The sequence below is a fragment of the Mytilus galloprovincialis genome, chromosome 2 (genome assembly GCF_965363235.1).
Source record: "Mytilus galloprovincialis chromosome 2, xbMytGall1.hap1.1, whole genome shotgun sequence".
NCBI classification, from domain to species: domain Eukaryota; kingdom Metazoa; phylum Mollusca; class Bivalvia; order Mytilida; family Mytilidae; genus Mytilus; species Mytilus galloprovincialis.
In genome coordinates, this window is record NC_134839.1 from 74,032,010 (window position 1) to 74,052,588 (window position 20,579).

General features: G+C 30.8%; 2 protein-coding genes across 8 annotated transcripts in view; one reads left to right on the top strand and one right to left on the bottom strand.

The window, feature by feature from the left end:
• The window catches only part of LOC143064361 (unconventional myosin-Ia-like), a 67,392-nt gene extending 61,275 nt beyond the window's left edge, over nt 1-6,117 (top strand). For all 7 annotated transcript variants that reach the window (XM_076237129.1, XM_076237136.1, XM_076237132.1 and 4 more), the window contains 2 exons: nt 327-463; nt 1,079-6,117. In XM_076237129.1, coding sequence (XP_076093244.1) covers nt 327-463; nt 1,079-1,202 — 261 coding nt within the window. In that variant the 3' untranslated portion in view covers nt 1,203-6,117. The remainder of the gene's footprint in view (nt 1-326; nt 464-1,078) is intronic.
• A 2,905-nt stretch (nt 6,118-9,022) lies between these two features.
• Nucleotides 9,023-20,579, bottom strand: part of LOC143064363 (chitin synthase chs-2-like) — an 82,007-nt gene continuing 70,450 nt past the window's right edge. The window contains exons 33-35 of the mRNA XM_076237137.1: nt 16,649-16,820; nt 11,843-12,825; nt 9,023-10,580 (exon numbers count right to left, since the gene is read on the bottom strand). Of these exons, the coding sequence (XP_076093252.1) occupies nt 11,869-12,825; nt 16,649-16,820 (1,129 nt within the window). The 3' untranslated portion in view covers nt 9,023-10,580; nt 11,843-11,868. The remainder of the gene's footprint in view (nt 10,581-11,842; nt 12,826-16,648; nt 16,821-20,579) is intronic.

Sequence of the window (20,579 nt, forward strand, 5' to 3'; positions counted from 1 at the left end):
TTTCAGAAAAAAATGCTTAAATGTTAAATGGCTTTTCAAATCAAAAATAGGTTCATTCTTTTAAAATGTCATATATTTGTATTATTTCTATTGACGACTTTGAATTTGTACACTTCCTATTATGTCCATACATCCTATTGTTTATGTTATTATGTCACCGTAACAACCAATTCATTTATTCTGGTTCACTCAGAGTCATCTAGTGTAACTTATTCATAAAAAAACAACTAGAGATTGGTTCAACAATATGCATAACATTCCATGAATTTTATATTCATCCTATTTAGGCTTGTTACATATATAGATTATGTGCTTTTATGTTTTAGCAACAAAATGGAGACTTGTGGAGTAAGAAAGGAGACTATGTATTTTTGTGTGATCATTTGATAGAACTTGTAGCAAAGTCATATTTAGCCATTGAAAATTCATCATCAAAACCACCAGAAGTTCAGATACAGAATTCGTAAGTATAAACAATAAAGTTCAGCTGTTTTTTGTTAGATTGCTGCCATCTTGTTAACATTGGTTACAGAAAGTAGTTTGGTCAATGTCATCTATCGAAAAATAAATGACATCAACTGCCACTTCTGTAAACCCTGGTCTCTTGACCAATCATGATCATATAAACTATTTGCTAATATTCAAAACCAAAACTTATAAGAATTATAAAAAGAATATATCAGTGGCAACCTGACAATAAAAGTATCCAAAACATAATCATCTGGAGGTGTGACCAGCTTTTTATAAACTAATAAGTTGGCATATTATATATCATGGAATAATATCTGAAAGGTAGTGGGATCAGTTGTAAAACAGCAGAAACAACCAAAGATATGAATATAAAGACTATCTGTTATAGGTGAATATATGACAAGAAAGGATATGAACATTTCCATACTGTGAGTAGACACACAACCATTGAAGTGGTAGCAATATGAATCTCCTTCCTTATCCAAAAATCTTGATTTTAAACAGGTTAAGTGAGAGCTGGAAAAAGACAAACTTCTGCTTAAGATTCTGCTATTTTCTTTTAAATTTGTAAAAGTAATAGCAGGTGTAAAATGTTTTTTACTTACAGAATCCCTGCATTGTTTGGTGGATCTGAAGTAGAGATCACATTTACAGAAGGAATGAAAGATCTACCATCAGGGACAGTCAAAGCAGCCAGGAAAAAACATAATCTTACTATAATGGTGCAGTGATCATGGTTATACCTAGTTATAACAAATAGTTATAGCTACACATGGAACGAATCATTAGCATGTTATAACAAATAGGTACTCATGGGACAAATCATTGTCATCGAAACCTAAGTGTGCAGTCTTCATTGAAGTACACTAACCCACACATCTTATCATACGCTATCAGTAAGACGAGGTATAATTTATAGACAGCTGCAAAATATTTCAATGGAAAGTACAGCAGAAATTAAAAAGGAGAGAACAGACATACTGTGCAAGGCAATATTGTTTAATATTTATACTAACTTTTTTCATTATATAATATTGTTTGAAAAATAATATTATAAAAATTGCTCACTTTTTTCATTCTCATTCAACAGCTATTTTTTCAAATGTTTTATTTTTGTACTTTTCAATTTCCAAAGTTTATTTATTTTTCATTAATTTTTACTTAATTACAGTAAATAATTAACTGAAATAAGAATTTCCTCTCTTATATTTGTTAATATACATTCTTAATGACTAACAGTCAGTCCCAAAGAGATCCTTTGAAGAGAGTTCCCTCAATCAGTCCAGTATATATTAAGACTTACACCTTATAGTTAGATACACATGTTATCCCTAATCTTGTTTTATATTAATAGACAATCTTTTTATTGGGCAGCATAGGAAAAAAGCCTTTCAGGGAAATAACTCATACCTAGATTATTTTTATTTTTAGTGTACTGAAAAAAGTCATAACTCTTGCGTTTTGCTCAATGTTAAAGGCCATATGGTATCCTTTAGTTTCTAGAATTGCTGTCCTTTGTTCTCTGGTATATAGTCGTTTCATTGGCAATCATAACACATCTCCATATTTATGTACTTATTATATATATTTTACTCTAGAGAGATTTCAAATTTAATATTATTTATGTTAAATCTGTGTGATAAAGGTTGTTCACCTAATATTTTAACACTTTCTTTTAGTTTCAAGATCAATTGAGTATTGAATTATCTCCCCTTTATATACATTACTTCTTCTTGGGAAATTTTGAAACAAATTGTTGTCTTTCTTTTTGCATAGTTGCCTTATATTTTTCAGGGTTATTTATTATGCAAACATTGCACAGAAAAGTGCTTGAGCACTTTGTAAGTTTTACTATTTTAGATATAAGTAACCACAAATAATGCAGTTATACAAGCAAACTATCTGTACACAGTTTGGAAAAATGTTTTATGCATTTTCTTTTTCTTATTGTTTTTTTTTCCGCAGATTTCAAAAATTAAATCATAAGCTGGTTATATAGTGATACCATTTTTAAGAAAGGAACCATCTCAATGTCATGTACTACATTTGTTGCATCTAGTGTTTGTTATTGTTAAAACGAAATTTCATGGAATTTTTGCATCAAACAAATTTTCATCTTTGAACTTTATCAAAATGTGATGTTTTTTCATTATAACATGGTCATCCAGTCTGTAATTGAAAAATAGACAACATGGTCATCCAGTCTGTAATTGAAAAATAGACTTTTTTACTCAAAATGAAATGAGTATCAAAAATTTCTGAGATATGAAATGTTCTGTATTTTGTATTAATATTTTTTTTTATATGATTAACAATTCCTGACAACCTTCTTCTATTAAAGATATTTATATGTGTTTTATTATATGTTGTTGAGATCAAGTGTTCACCAAAGATTTTATATCCTCATGTTATCAATGTAGTTTTTTAATATTTTATATTTTGCTTTAAAATCATATACATGTATGTTATAGCTGTTGCTGTTGTGTTAAATGTTATATTGTATGTGTTTAGAATTTATCTTGTCTTTCATATATACAGTGATTTTTTTTAAAAACTATCTTGCAATGAGTATGGGAACTGGTGTCACTTAAAAATTAATTAATGTCAATAATTTTATGGCATTGTTTTTATTTGATGAAACACTTGCACGTCAAAAACTAAATCTGATCATATTATTACTTATCCATCATACAACATGTAGAAAATAGATATTTGATTAATAACTAATTTTTGTATTGTGAACTATGAATTAAGTTGAGACATTATACCTGTGTTTTAAGCCTCTTGGTTATTGACAGACAAATCACATCAAATCAGAAGTTTCCATAATTATTTGTATATTTATATTTTTATATATGGAAGCATTTTGTGTATGCTTCATGATATTATTTTAATCAAAATTGGTGATCTTGTTCATTCATGACTAATTACTTAGTTTGACCTATTTTATTCTTAGATTAATGACCATTTTATATACTTGTGTTTAAATGGTAACAGGAAGAAAATTTGTTTATTTTTCTGTCTTCGTGTTTTTATTCAATAAAACAAATTTATTTTTAAAAGTACAGTTTTAATGTAGACAGTTGTGTGAAAATTATGTCCGACTTGAAATTTAGAATGTAGTGTAGTTAGTTTTTGTCTCTAGTCTTAAGCTAGTCATGTACTCTTAATCAGAATGTTTGATGTACAAAAGATACCCTTGTATATAATAGGAACTTTAAACCTATTTTTTTTAGGATAAATATTTACTAGATTGAGTTATAGACATATTTTACATAGTACATGTATAAGTATGATCTAGCTGATTTGAGTGCCTTAATATTCCATAATCAGAAAATAATTCTCATACTTTTATTAACTTTGTCATCCTCACATAGTAATAACTGTGTGAGATCTTCTTTACTGACTTTTTAGAGAATTTAGATGAAAATAAAAGTGAGCATAAAGAAATCACTGGAAGTTAAGAATGATTATATTTGAATGAAATAACGATGTGATAAATATATGCACTATCTCTTAATTTTCATATACTTAAAAAGCAGTTAACAACTTGTTTTTAGTCATTGAGTTATGGATTGAACTTTCAAACTCCTAGCTGGAGGCTAACATGCTTTTACAAGACAATTCAGGCAATTTCAAATCAAAAATAATCTTATTTTCATTTTTTTACACAATTTTGTATCTTGAGTTTCTCAATACAAAGTATACTTTTGTACATTAAACAACTTTAATGTGATAATCAGAATGGGGCTTCTTTGTTTGTTAGATATTATAATAACTCTAACCATGTAGGAGCCTTAATGTTACAACCTCTAAGGCTTCAAATTATAGTTTTGGAAGGGTGGACTTTACTTTAGGCCCAATCAGTACAGAGGTTCGAAACTTACAAAAACAATTTTAACTTTTTAGAAATCCATTTATATTTTTATTTGTTTTTTTGGTTTTTTTTTATATAATTTACTCTTATGACACAATATTTATAAATAAGACACTTGTGTATTTACAAAAGCATATTATTTCTGAAATAGACTGTTGACACTCTGTTTCTTTGAAAGAAATCATAAATCAATCACAAAAACTTGCAGTAAACTTTGACCTTATAAAATGACTGCTTTATTTTTCCTCTGGCTTCCTCCACAAATAAAAACTGGCTGCAACATTGAGGTAGAGAATGCTGAAATCAATATTCTTATTTTAAGGTATATATTTCATCTATGGCCTTTGAAGTTAGATGTTTTATAATATGCATGTACTGATTTCCAATAAATTAAATTAAGCAAAAATTTTCTAACAAAAATTTATCAATAAAGACATCAAATTTGTCATTTAAGAACTACATGTATGTGACGTTAACCTCTAAAATTAAGCAATTGCAGGTATGTCTAGTAATAACTTACAGATACATTGTAGATAAAATCGAACCTAAATGTCAATATGCCTTAAACCATCAATTAACTCCATAGAAGAGTTATTGCCCTTTAATAATCATTTTTTATAAACCTTTGAAGTTTTTGGATATTATATTGAAAGGAAGAATGAAAAGAGAGAAATTGTAAATATTTTTTTTCTTGATAAAAACATTTTGCCAGATAAGCTCTTTGACGCATTTGTTTTGTATCACATAAGCCAAATGTAACTGTTGTAACCATACTGAACCAAGCTTTTGCTTTATTTACAATGTTGTGCATCTGGCTATAATTAACCATATTAGTATTTATAGGTTGTTGTATATTTCTTTAAATAGCTTTTAAATGTTGTTATCTATCTATAACATGTTGTTGTTGTTGTTGTTATAAGAATTTTGTAATATAAGATTGTTATACTTCCAAAAATACAGTTCCAGAAACCTTTATGTTATTGCAATCAAAGTTAAACTTCAATCAGGATGCTCATATATTTTTTTTTAAATATTTCTGTTCTCGATACAAATTGTACTTTCTATGAATTGGACAATCTGTGATGACAAAAACAATACTTATTATAAGTTACATTATTTACTTAGTCTTGAATGACAGCACAATTTTTCATCTACAGGTTGTTTTTGCCTTACTTAAATGATAACAGATATATTCTCTCGTCTAATTGTTTATATATAATTATTTTAAATGATAACAGATATATGCTCTTGTCTAATTGTTTATATATAATTATTATTTAATGAACTTTGTCTCGATCTGAATCTGTTAACATTATCAAACCTTAGTTTTAGTTGGGACCATTGTAGCTTTGTGTATCATTATCAATTACATTACCATTTTACAAAAGGGGACGTCTGTTTAATTTAAAATGCAACTTAACACATTTAGTTTTTACATATTAAAACTCTATAACACAAGTTTTTGTTTGTTAAAAAGTATACATGTTTTCATTTGGAATTTTCAAGTACTGAACTATGAATTAAAGTTTTAATTTGGCGATAAAATTACATATGAAATTGTACTTAAAACTGCAATAATTCTTTTAGGAACTTGTGACTTTGTTAAGTAAATTAGGAGATATTTGTGAGCTGATGGTCTTTTCTTTAATTAAGGACATAGTAATGTTATGTATAAAGTGCTTGTTATATCATTTGTTGTTGTGATATATGGAATGCTTTTTAAATAGGTTATTATACATGGATATTAAAGTTTGATACAAAACAAGAAATTTGTCTTTATGATTAAATCACATAAATATTGAAGTGACAGAATGGGTAATAAGATGTCATAAGGCAAATAAGGTACAGATGTACATGGTTGTCAAACAATCAATTAAAATACTGAAAGCTTTTAGCAAAACACATAACATGAATGTGGTAAGTGATATCATGTACTCTGGAAGGATAAGCATTTCCTGTTTTGTATGAGATACCGGTTATATTGCACAGTAGTCAAATCTGAGAGTCAAAATAATTTTTAAAAAGTAAACCACATAGAGAAATAACTGCTACAAATGGTACAAATGTGACACATGAAATGATCACTTTAGGACAAGTTTATTATTGAGAGTGTACTGGTTATATAACAGTTATTGTTATATCAAGGCAACATCTGTTACAATGAGTTTTTAAGAATATTAGTGAATAAGTGATCAGTCTACAAACATAACACAACTGATCAGTCTAGCAATCCACCAATACAAACATTTGACAATCAAAACAAGAGGTCAATATATGACTAGCAATAACACATAAAACATAACAAAACAAGAGGACAGCATATGCCATCAACGACACATCAACCATAACAAAACAAGAGGACAGCATATGCCATCAATGACACATCAACCATAACAAAACAAGAGGACAGCATATGTCATTAATGACACATCAACCATAACAAAACAAGAGGACAGCATATGTCATCAATGACACATCAACCATAACAAAACAAGAGGACATCATATGCCATCAACGACACATCAACCATAACAAAATCAGAGGACAGAATATGCCATTAATGACACATCAACCATAACAAAACAAGAGGACAGCATATGCCATCAACGACACATCAACCATAACAAAACAAAGAGGACAGCATATGCCATTAATGACACATCAACCATAACAAAACAAGACGACAGCATATGCCATTAATGACACATCAACCATAACAAAACAAGAGGACATCATATGCCATCAACGACACATCAACCATAACAAAATCAGAGGACAGAATATGCCATTAATGACACATCAACCATAACAAAACAAGAGGACAGCATATGCCATCAACGACACATCAACCATAACAAAACAAAGAGGACAGCATATGCCATTAATGACACATCAACCATAACAAAACAAGAGGACAGCATATGCCATCAACGACACATCAACCATAACAAAACAAGAGGACAGCATATGCCATCACTGACACATCAACCATAACAAAACAAGAGGACAGCATATGCCATTAATGGCACATCAACCATAACAAAACAAGAGGACAGCATATGCCATTAATGACACATCAACCATAACAAAACAAGAGGACAGCATATGCCATTAATGACACATCAACCATAACAAAACAAGAGGACAGCATATGCCATTAATGACACATCAACCATAACAAAACAAGAGGACAGCATATGCCATTAATGACACATCAACCATAACAAAACAAGAGGACAGCATATGCCATTAATGACACATCAACCATAACAAAACAAGAGGACAGCATATGCCATCAATGGCACATCAACCATAACAAAACAAGGTGGAGTTTAGGTCATCAATGACACAGCACTAGCGATCAGTCTAGAGGTGGAGTTTAGGCCATCAATGACACAGCACTAGTGATCAGTCTAGAAGTGGAGTTTAGGTCATCAATGACACAGCATTAGTGATCAGTTTAGAGGTGGAGTTTAGGCCATCAATGACACAGCACTAGTGATCAGTCTAGAGTTGGAGTGTAGGCTGTCAATGAAACAGTACTAGTGATCAGTCTAGAGGTGGAGTTTAGGCCATCAATGACACAGCACTAGTGATCAGTCTAGAAGTGGAGTTTAGGTCATCAATGACACAGCATTAGTGATCAGTTTAGAGGTGGAGTTTAGGCCATCAATGACACAGCACTAGTGATCAGTCTAGAGTAGGAGTGTAGGCTGTCAATGAAACAGTACTAGTGATCAGTCTAGATGTGGAGTTTAGGCCAACAATGAAACAGCACTAGTGATCAGTCTAGATGTGGAGTTTAGGCCAACAATGACACAGAACTAGTGATCAGTCTAGAGGTCAACATTTGGCCACCAAAGACACAACTCCCATAACAATACAAGGTATCAGTCTAGAGGTCAATATTTGGCCATCAACAACACATCCATAACAAAACTAGAGGTCATTCTAGAATTTTATATTTGACCACCAATGACACATCAATCACATCAACTACTACCAACTCAAGTGATCAGATTAGAGGTCAATATTTGGTCATCATTGACACAACAACCATTACAACATAAGTTATCAGTCTAGGCCATGAGTTGGTCATCAATGATGAAAATACAATAAAACTATAACACAAGCACAAATGAGTCTTTAACAATACGAGAAAATCAAGCACCAAGAGGTGGACTTCAGCTAGCCCCTAAACAAAAATGTGTACTAGTTTAATAAAAATAGATGTCAAACAAAACTCCAAAACATATAAATGAACTAACATTAAAAATTATACAAGACGAACAAAGGTCAGAGACTCCTGACTTCAGACAAGCAGTGTTAAACATGTTTTGTGAGATCACAACCCTCTTCTATACCTCTTTTAAAAGTCCACTCGCATGGACAATTGCAATGTCCTGTAAGTTTAATTGTTTGTGCATGACATTTTGTTTACAGGTTTGTGCATGATATTTTCTTTACACAAGACTATGTTAAATGTATGTAAAGTAAAATACACTAAAATATTGGCAACACAAAAACTTTCCATGATAATATATATACATATAAAGAATATAATATTTTTTTACTGAAAAGTTAGAACAAATCTTTTAGTCAAAAGGGACATCTTTAATGCATGGCTGTCTATCATCATGAAAAGGATTTTCAAAGAAAAAAAGATATAAGATATGAAAACTGAACATATTTTATTGAAGACAAACATAAACCAAACCATTTCCTTGCGCGAGTATAAAAGATATGTTAAATTGATTATATATCAAAATACCAACATATTTTACAATATAATGTTGTATTCAACCTTTCCCAAATAACTAAGTGTACAGCTATAGCTTTATATAAGCATTTACACGTTACCTATGCTTCTAAATAGTGTAAAAGTTATTAAATGTGTCTTTACAAACTAGCAGATCTAAGTAGGTTTCCTACTCTGAAGTAGGACATTCATGTACTTTGTCAAGAAACAGCAACATAAACAGTAAAATCAAGTTCATTATAGGTACAATTTTTGGGGGAGGGATTAACTGTTTTATGTTTTCTATACATGGGGGGGTTCTGATCCCAAAATCCCGGGCTTAAAAACACGAAATCCCGAGGTCCAGATTAAATAGATTTAAATCTTGATATCCCGAAATTCAAAAATTTCCAGATCCAGAAAGGGTCAATCCCATCTTAAATGCACCTGATCCCCGGGTCCCCATAAAGTCCTATCCCCCCTCATACATGAAAAAATCTTCTGAATACCGTAAACTTTTCCTCCATATTTAATTTACTAAGTACCAGGATGTCCTACCACAGACTTGGTAATCTGTCAAAAAGTTATATTATCTGGGGTCAAATGTCTACAATATTAAAAATGTCTTTTAATTCAAGAAAAAAGAAGGAATGACAAAAAAAAAAATCTTTTACTTTATTCAATCTGACACAGACAGCTGAAAACAAACACACATTACTTGATTTGACTTTGAATAAATTTCAAGATATATAGTTTTCTTCTATTCAACTCTAAATATTTACAAAATTTATGTTTTATTTGTTAGTAATCTATAATGAATATGAATAATTAGTTTTCTGAGATATAACCAATGATTTTTGTGCTTCATGACATTATAATGTTAAAAAACAAATCAATAAACCTTTAATGTACATGCAGTTATCATACAATATTACATGAAATAATACTTTTTTAAGAGCAAAATTCTGCCCATCATCTAATTATCACTGCAAAGATTACTTAAATCAACATGATTTTTTTTTTGCAAATGGTCAATTTTGTCATTAATGTTAGTATATCAATTAGTAGTTAAGGAAAACTTTAAGCTGTTGAAATTCAACATCAAATTTAAATGAATTTCGCCTACAGGTAGATAATCTTTAGTTTTACAGTTATTTTTTTCATTAGCAGTTGTAAAAATCGTTTTAAAAATGAAACATTTTCTAAAACAATTTTTATGGTAAAGTAAATATTATATTAAATATATAAAAAAAAGACTTATTCTATAAAAAAAAAAACAAATATTGTTTAAAATCACATGCATTTTACATAAAAAAAACAAACACTAGAAAAAAAACTAGTCAATCAACATTCTCAATCACAAGAAAAGTTTGTACCAGTAATAAATCAAATAGATATATAATTGCAATATAATATGTATAAATACAAATAGATAGATATCACAGACATTGATGTCCTTTTCCCCTGAATGCCGTCTTTAAATGTTCCTATAACCTAAAATAGAAAATTATAAAACAATTAACACATATATTCAATTTATAGAATTTTACTTCAAATAATGTTTGGTCTGAAAAGATCTTATAATCTATTTCAATAACGGAATTGCAATAAACTGAAATATAAGTTTGATGTGTGATACTAGGGATTCATTATTCGTGTGATACCAATTTTCGTGGGTAAAGGGGAACCACTCATTTTTTATTTATAATGGAGTACAAATTTGCTTAAGGTTTGTATGCATAATTTGGCAAAAACCACGAAATTTAACATGCATAAAAATACAATTGTTCATCAATCCAGGAAAATTGATACCAACAAAAACAAATGAACCCACAGTAGTAAAAGACTCTGAGGAGTACTGTATCATTACTAGTTATATCTATGCATTACATTTAGTTCTTCTCCTGGAATTTAACCATAATTTGACATATAATTTTAAAAAAAAAGATCATATCACAATGAACATGTTTACTAAGTTTCAAGTTAATGTGACCATAATGGCATTGTTTAACTACCTGAAATAAAGACTTAAACCTGATGCAGGAAGGACAATTAGATAGACTAAATCAAGCAGGAGTCAACATACCTCCACATAACAGTTAAAAACATTCATTCTATTCCAAAAACATACTATGGGAAAACTGGAGCTAAACAAAAAATGTTTTCTAATTTTAAGTATTAAAGTCAAATAATTCTGAAAAGACTACAGTCTCAAAAACGTGAAAGAACATATATCATGCAATATAACTGAGTTGAAAACCATTGAATATTGTAGGATAAACAGGATCAAGGATAAAATGGAATCTTTAGGGCTAATACCTTGCATATCTAGATTTTTAATTAAGGCCAAGTTTGTACGTGCTTTTGTCTTGCAGTGCAATGTACAATAAACTAGAATGTGTCCAAAGTACACAGATGTCCCACTTGCATTATCATTTTCTATGTTCAGTGGACCGTGAAATTGGGATATAAACTCTAGTTTGGCATTAAAATTAAAGAGATCATATCATAGGGAACATGTGTACTAAGTTTCAAGTTGATTGGACTTCAATTACCTTGACCAAAACTTTAACCTGAAGCGAGACAGACAGACAAACAGACGAATGAATGAACAGAGACACAGACCAGAAAACATAATGCCCTCTACTAATATAGGTGGGGCATGCAAATGCTGACTAACAGATGTGTGACTACCAGTAAACCTAAGCCAAAAATCATACAAACTTTAAAATCATCAAAACTAAATTAACACCAACCTTTTTTCAATTAGTTTGTTGTCTAATCAAAGCCTATTTCCTCTTTCTACATCTCTATGATGCATTTCTATGTTATTAGAATACTGCAAAGGACCATTTCTATCAGAAGGCCTTACACCAGTTTTTGCCATTTTTTGTATTTTCTTGTTGAAAGCACGACCTAGTGTACCAGCTCCTAGAATTTCATCATATATTGACTCTTCATCATCCATACTAGCATTTCTTGGATTGTAAGTGGCACCTAAACCTAAATTTCCACCATTCCTGTCAGCCCCATCGACCAATGTGTTTAGTTTACGATCGTTTACTTTTTCCATGAAGTCTGAAAACACTGGTGTATTGTGACCAAATTTCCTTACATGCTCATTATTTTTCTGGTTGGTATCTTGATTACTTTTGCCTCTTTTGCGTACATTGTTTGGTTTAAAACCAGATTCTTCACTATTATTAACTTCTCTTTGTGTGCGAGCTAATATTGTCTTAGCCACTCTTTGGAAGTTACCCTCCCTAACAGTCTCTCCAAGACGTGTTCTGGTGCTTCCTATATTTCCTACTCTAGTGTTTCTCAGAGACTTTCCAATACCAGGATTTCTGATACTTTCTCTAAGATTTTCTGAAACACCTTGTGTTGCATTATTTTCTATTTTCATTCTCAACACTTCTTCCCTTTCTCTTTCACGAGAATTTTCATCTTCCTCATCACTCGGATAGTCAGGCATTGGCTCACCGACGATTTCTTCACAAAGACGAATCATATCTCTTGCATTTTTTTGTTTATCTTTACTGTCACGAACCTGTTCATCAATATCTTTTTTACATGGATTTGGAATTTCTGTGATGGCAATAAGATGCATGAATGTGCCCCATCTATGAACTATCATTCCAATAAATTGGATCGTAAGTATTACAACAAAGAATACAACAAACATTAATCCAAGAGCATCGATCTTTATGTTGTCTTCATCAACATCGTCTGCACCTGTCTGTAATGAAAACAATATACAGGTATACATAAAGTGTCTATAATTCAACAGTTCATATAAAAATGGTTTGATTCCAGCTTGATTCCATTCTCAGTGCTAAGGTAGCAATAAAGAGGGTCGTAATGGGGGTACCTTTAAACGAATAACGGTAAAAATTCTAGCCAAATGACGTTAACAGTAATTTTTGGTGTATGATGATAAAATGTACACTTTTTTTTAGACAATGAAAATATCGACTGATTTTGACAAATCACAGTAATTTTTTTCCAAAATTGGTGGTATTGATAATTATTTGAGACCTCTGACGAATCAAGATAAGGCTATTTTGACGAATCACAGTAAAGTTTTAACCAATTTGACACTAACAGTAGACAAAAATGACTGTTTGACGCCTGACATTAAAGGGCATTACTACCTGTTAGGAAAAAATACTAAAATTTGTCCCCATCAATTTTACCATCCCCTTTGAATTGCTTCATTGCAATTATTAGCTACTGTTTTGGGTCATACATGTGCATATGTATGTAATCAGAATCTTCCATAGATTTAATATCCAGTATATAAAATGGTAAAATATAATTCCTTTTGGTTGTAAATTCCATGGCCACAATCTGCATCTATTTGCTATAAAAGACGGATGAAAGATACCTGAGGGAGAGTCAAACTCGCAGATAGAAAATAAACTGACCACAACGCCATGGCTAAAAATAAAAAGACAAACAGACAAATTATAGTACAGAAGACACAACATAAAAAACTAAAGACTAAACAACAGACCCCACCAAAAACTTGGGATGATCTCAGGTGCTCTGGAAGGGTAAGCAGATCCTGCTCCATATAAAATATTGCAAAAAGGGGAGAAAAGATGTCACATATTTCCCCAAAATTTGGCTTAAAGTAGAATTATTTCAATTACTTGAAGTAATACCTTTTCTAAAACTATTTGCATATGTCTTTTAGTAAATACAATGAAAATTACTTGTCATTCATCTCATTTTTTGATAAAATTGTGTCAAAAACTTCGTGTAGAAAATAAGTGTTTGTAAACATTACATTAATTTCTGGACCAATGGCCAGTCTAGCTATGAATATATGTAGAGTCAAACAGAAAATAGCCTGTAAAACATGTAAAAAATAATCTTGATGTTCTTATAAACCATCTTTGAAGGCTAAATTAGTACTCAGCTGTCTAAAAATGGATTTTATTACCGTTAATATAGATATATCTTAAAGAGTGAATCATTGTTAATAAATTAAGTGTCTGCTTTCTAACCAATATTACATTCTATACATTTTTCTTATAAATTTGGTACACACTAGAAATGTTATTTTTTTGCATCCAAGCAGAAGAGCGATAAACATGATGGCAGAAATGGACATTGTAGTGATTGTACCTAAACCAAAGATGATATAAAGGGTTTTTGTAGTAATATAGAATAGTCTGTTAAGATAAATTAGTACTAGAACACACCCGCGAAATCGCGGGCATATACAGCTTGTGAACTGTTGTAGGATGATTTTTTGTAAAAGATATTATGTATTGAGAATTTCATAAAAGGTATCAAAAGCCCTCTCCCTTTTTCCAAACTCTGTTATTTGTTTCCTCTCTGTTAAATTCAATTATTTTCGTGTTTCTGGCCTCAGACCACAATTAATCTTCTCCTTTCGCTTCAATGCATCTTTTGGTAAAAGTCAAATTAAATTAAAAAATTGCACCACTTCAAACATGAAATAAATGTAACTGCTTATATAAAGACCATTATTAGTCTTATAAAATATGCTTCTAGGACAATTCATCAGTGCTTTTTCTTTTGAGAGCCTTATTTACATGCCAATGGTAGGATATGAATCTTGTATACATGACCAACTAAGGCTAATTTGAGGGGTGGTCGGAGGTGTCCTGATCCCAAAATCTTGACCTTAAAAACATTTAAATCCCGAGACGCAGAATTTAAAGAAATTCATATACCGAAATCGAAAAATATATTCCCGGAACCCGTAAGGATCAATCCCCTAATCCCGAGCTTAAAAACACTTGATCCCGACAACTCAAAAAAAGGTCCTCATAATCCTACTTTCAATTTTGCCAAATCACTACTTTCACTTTCAACAATGAATTTCATGCCCCATTTATGGACAATATATTTTCTATGCGTTCATTTGTTCGTTAGTTCGTCCGTCTGTCTGTCCCGCTTCTGGTTGAAGTTTTAGGTCGAGGTAGTTTTTGATGAAGTTGAAGTCCAATCAACTCGTAACTTAGTAAATATAGTGCCGATGTGGCATCCATGTACTATGGACACATTCTTGTTTCCACATGTTTTACTTTTTTTAATGTACAGTATGCAACTGGTATAACTCCTTAAATAGTAAAAATTTCAAAGAAAACATTAGACAGAATACAGAGAGTCTCTATATATTAAAGTAGTATAATCGTGGTTTACATGTAGATAAACCTGAAAAATAAGTGTCCTCCTTAAGGAGGTGTAATAGTTCTTGTGATCTAAACAACATGATATGGAGAATGCTCTGATTGGCTTATTTATTTTTCATTTTTGTTATCTATCATATGATTGGTCGTACTTGTGCATGTTTCAGACCGGAAGTCTTATCTATGACTAAAAGTCAGTCTGATGACGGAATCAATATCCGGAATCCTTTTTTGTTGTTTTTTTCCAAAAATAACTAAATCTGAATAAACATAAAAATGGATGACAAATGCGACTATGCATGTTACCTATAGAACACAGAGGCATGATGATTAATTTATCGTGGAAGTAAGAGAAGCGACACCCAAAATGAGGACTTCTCGTTTAATAGTATATTATATGTCAATTAATCAATATTATGATATTTGGTAACAAAAAAGAGGGATCAATACTAAGGTTGTAATGAAAAACTGTAAGTCAAAAGAAGAAAAAAAAACCAGACAAACAACAGTTCTTAGAATTTATAATAAATTGAATAATACTGAAATTAAATTTAAGAGATAACTGTATTGTATTTTAAGCTTGTCCTTCGTAAAACATAGATTTTACTGTCGCAAATTGAGTTTACCTAGCGACATGGAGCGGAGATAGGTATACGGATATTGGCAACAGTAAAATCAAGTTTTATGAAGTCCAAGTTAAAAATACAATACAGTTATCTCCATGCTAATGCCACATATTAAAATAAATGTCATTTGATAAATATTTTGCCTTAAAAATAGCATAAAAGTCAGCAAAACTGTTGCATCATCTTTAGTATCTAAACAATGTGACATCATATATGCAGTGGCGGATCCAGAACTTTTTCTTAGGGGAGCCCGTTGACTGACCTAAGGAGGGGCCCGCTCCAGTCATGCTTCAATGATTCCCTATATAATCAACCAAATTTTTCCCACAAAAGGGGGCCCAGGCCCCCCCTGGATCCGCCTATGATATGTATTCTCTGGATGTCAAACATGAATACTAAACGTAGTTTTACTTTTCGTATGTTCAAAATGGTTTCAATAATGACAAAAAGAACATTTTGAAGCTCAAAATGTCACTATCTTGTTTATTTTTTGAGAAATTACATACCCCAAAAAAATCAGAATTCAAAATGGTGGCTTTCTTAGTTACAGACTGGTAGAACGTGGAATCTAACCCCTCAAAATATTTGTCAACGTCCAATGAAAATAATCGTTTCAAACTAATTGCATTAGAATAGAAGTTTGTCTTTCAATTTAAAGAGCATGGATAAGGTAAAAACAAACTTTTGAAAACTTATACCTTTAAACTTTAACAGACCCATTGTATTTTCAAAGATTAAATGTCTGATTAACAATGACAACTATACATACAGCAGTAGGAAATGTTATAACTGCTGGCTTCCTCAACTGGAACATGAAGTTGATTGCTACCCAGATAAGGTTAATAAAGGCAAACCCTGCTGCAACATTGTTCCGTAGTTCAGCAAGTTCCTTGGCAACTTTCTTCTGTTCATCTTTGTTAGCTTCCAATGGCTCTAGATATCTGAAAATAAGAAAAACAAGAGACTCTCAAGAACCTGAATCGCTCACCATTAATTTTTTGCTTAAATCTTTCATCAATTATTATTTTTGCTTTTCAATATATATTAATAAGTGGGTTAAAAATGGCATTTAACTGTTCTTTATATCCTTCATATTGACTTTAAAAGCAAAAAAATTGCATTTTACCCCTATGTTCCATTTTAGTCATAGTGGCTATGTTTCTTCATATACAAGGAAATAAAATACAAAATCTATACTAGATACTCTGTACACTCTGATAATTCAGCTCAAGTTTGCCTGGAATTGATTCTACAGTTTCAAATGAAAAGATCTTTTAAAGCACAAATTGTGAAAAGATGTCTTTAATATGCAATTATTCCTTAAGGGTTCAATTGACAATTTTGGTCATGAACTTATTTGTAGATCTTACTTTGCTGAACATTTTGCTGTTTACAGTTTATCTGTATCTATAACATGTATAATAATATTCAAGATAACAACCGAAAAACTGCAAAATTTCTTTAAAATCATCAATTCAGGGGCAATAACCTAAAAATCAGATACTCAATTTGCCTGCTAATTTCAAAAGCAGGAAGACCTTCACCTAATGAATACTTTAACTTGTTATATTTCATCTAAATGCTTTAGTTCTTGGGATACAAGTCATCAACAGCATTTTACCCCATGTTCTATGTTTAGCCATGGCAACCATGTTTTGAGGAAACATAAATATAAAACACAATCTTTAATCTAGATACCATAAGAATCATTCAGCTGAAGTTTGGATTACATCAGTTCAGTAGTTTCAGAGGAGAATATTTTTAAATATTAGAAAACATGATAAACTAATTGTGTAAAATTGTCCTAATAGGGCAATATCTCCTTAAGGGCATACGATACAGTTTTGATCCTGTATTTACAAGTTCATGAAAATTTGCATATAGGCTATTTTTTACCTGATTAAATCAAATATGTAATAAAAAATATACCTTCATGTGCTACTTTTTGAGTAAAATTAGGTCGAAATTTTGTATATTTGCTCAAAATTCAGATTTGTGGCCGTAATTTCTTTTTCGAAAGAAAGACATAACTTTTTTGTTTTAAAAGATAAACACAAATTGTTTTTTGTTAAATAATCGGTAATTTCTGTATTTTATAAGTATCATTAAAAATTTTGCGATTTTTATTCAGAAACAACTCATATTTATCAAATGTTCATGAATAGAGGAAAAAACGTCATTTTTTGCTGCATGTTTATCAAAATTAAAAAAATTGCGCTATTTACAGTTTTATAAAATTTGGATCACATAATCTCCCTTCAAAATGAAACAAATTGCTGTTTTGAAAAATAGGGGTCCATGAACTCGTTTTCAAATTAAATCAGTTTGAATGCTAAAAATCAGTCGAAAAATACATCTTTTCCCGATATGTCACAGTTTGACGTCGCGAAAATAACATTTTACGTTAGCAACGTCATTACCTCCTCTGTAACTGTATCGTATGCCCTTAAGGGGTCAATTGACAATTTTGGTCATGCAATCTTATTTGTAGATCTTACTTTGCTGATCATTTTTCACAGTTTATCTTTAACTATAATTATATTTAAGATAATTACCAAAATTTGCAAAATTACCAATTTAGAGGCAGCAACCCAACAATGGGTTATTAGATACATCTGAAAATTTCAAGGCTGATAGAACTTCACCTACTGAATACTTTTACACCCTGTCAGATTTGCTCTTAATGCTTTAGTTTTTGAGATATAAGCCAAAAACTGCATTTTACCCATATGTTCTATTTTTACATGTTTTAACCATGGTGGCCATGATTTTTGACAAAACAGAAATTAAAACACAAACTTTGAGATATCGTAGGGATCATTCAGCTTAAGTTTGGTCCGACTACTTTCATAATTACTGCCTTTTGATTCCGGATTATATAATTGGTCGACTGTTTACATTGGACATCATAGTACTCGGTCAAGTAAGAGCAACCAGAATAAGTAAAATCAAACATATAATCAGTGTCATTTGAGGGGAAAGTGTACTGTTTTCCTATGATTTTGAAGTGAAAAAAAATTTGTTAAGCAGGTAATTTTCACCTAAAATTGTACCAATTGAAAGCTTGGTTTTACTTCTTTAGCTTGCTCTTACCTGACTTGATACCATGATGTCCAAATTAACCAGTCAATAAATTATATAATCCAGAGTCAAAAGTCGGTAATGTGACAATAGTCTATTAGTTCAATAGTTTCAGAGGAGAAGAGGGATGACAACAAAGGATGTCAAGTGATGGCAAAAGCTCACATATCCTTCAGAAAGGTGAGCTAAAAAGACCTTGACCTAATTATAGTTTATCATTGTGTGGGTCACAAAACATTAAGTTTTTGTGGAGGTATGATCTTTTTTGATTTTTTGTTAAACTGATGGAGCCTTAGAAACCATAGAAATCAAGTTTCAGCAACAACTTCTTAAAGTGCCTGTCAAAATCAAGAAAACACAGATTTTTCATATGCCTTTTATCTTTAGTTGATGTATTTCAAGTTTCAAAGTGAAAATATACTTTTTAAAATCTTTTAACTTTAACTCAGTTTGTGAAGCCTGATATTAAACTTTAGGAATTTCTGTAGTAGTTTAATGAAATCAACATGTTTCCCTGCTTAGGGCACAGACATCAGAATAACAATATGAATAATCATGATGAAGTACAACATTAAAAAGTTATCTTTTGTCACAAAGTTACCATCTGGAGCATAAGTTTAGAATGTGAAAGTAACTATTTTTTTCATTTTTAGCTGAAAGATTTATTTTTATTATAAAAATAATAGATTTATTATTATAAAAAGTTTTTTTTAGCTAAGAAAAATTTCCAATCGATCTTAATTCGTATTGGGGTTTTAGGTTGATAAAGTTGTTCATTCTTGTATACAAAAGATTTAAGAAAATATCAATTTCTTTATAATTTTCTTTTATTTCGATATTTTTCTGCAGCCTGTACAAGAGAAAATACCCAAAAAAATTAAAACGCTGATTGAGTAGCTCACTCAAGCCTCACTTTATGCACAACCAAACTCATTATTATATTATTAAGGTTATTAATTGTTCATAAAACAATATAAATATTTTTTACGAAATCTGCTATAACAATATATTGCTTATTATTTATTATGGTGATCTAAGATTGCAGCCTGTGTATTGTCAGATCCATATCAATCTTCAAGGTCATGTTTTGGCATATGTGTATAAGTTTGAGATAAATAATGAATTTTGCATGCTTTTGTTAACCTTGGGACTGTAAATTTAGTTCAAGTTGTTATGGTTTTTTCCTAAAAAATATTCTGATCCCAAATTCAATAAAAAAAAAAATATTCAGAGAATCAGATGAGAAAAAAAAATATTGTGATTGCATATTTCACCCATGGATACCTTACAGTTTTAAATTTAACCAAAAAAATTAATACGATTGGTAGCATTGAAAAACTATATAATATAAAAAAAAAGATGTGGTATGATTCCCAATAAGATAGCTCTCCACAAGAGACCAAATGACACAGTGATTAACAATTATAGATCACCGTACAGCCTTCAACAATGAGCAAAGCCCATACCCTATAGTCAGCTATAAAAAGCTCTGAAATGACAATGTAAAACAATTCAAACGAGAAAACTAACAGCCTAATTTATGTACAAATAAACAAATTCGTTGAGTGCAGCTGGATACCCCTGCAGAGGTCCAACCCTGATCAGTTGGGACAAAAATG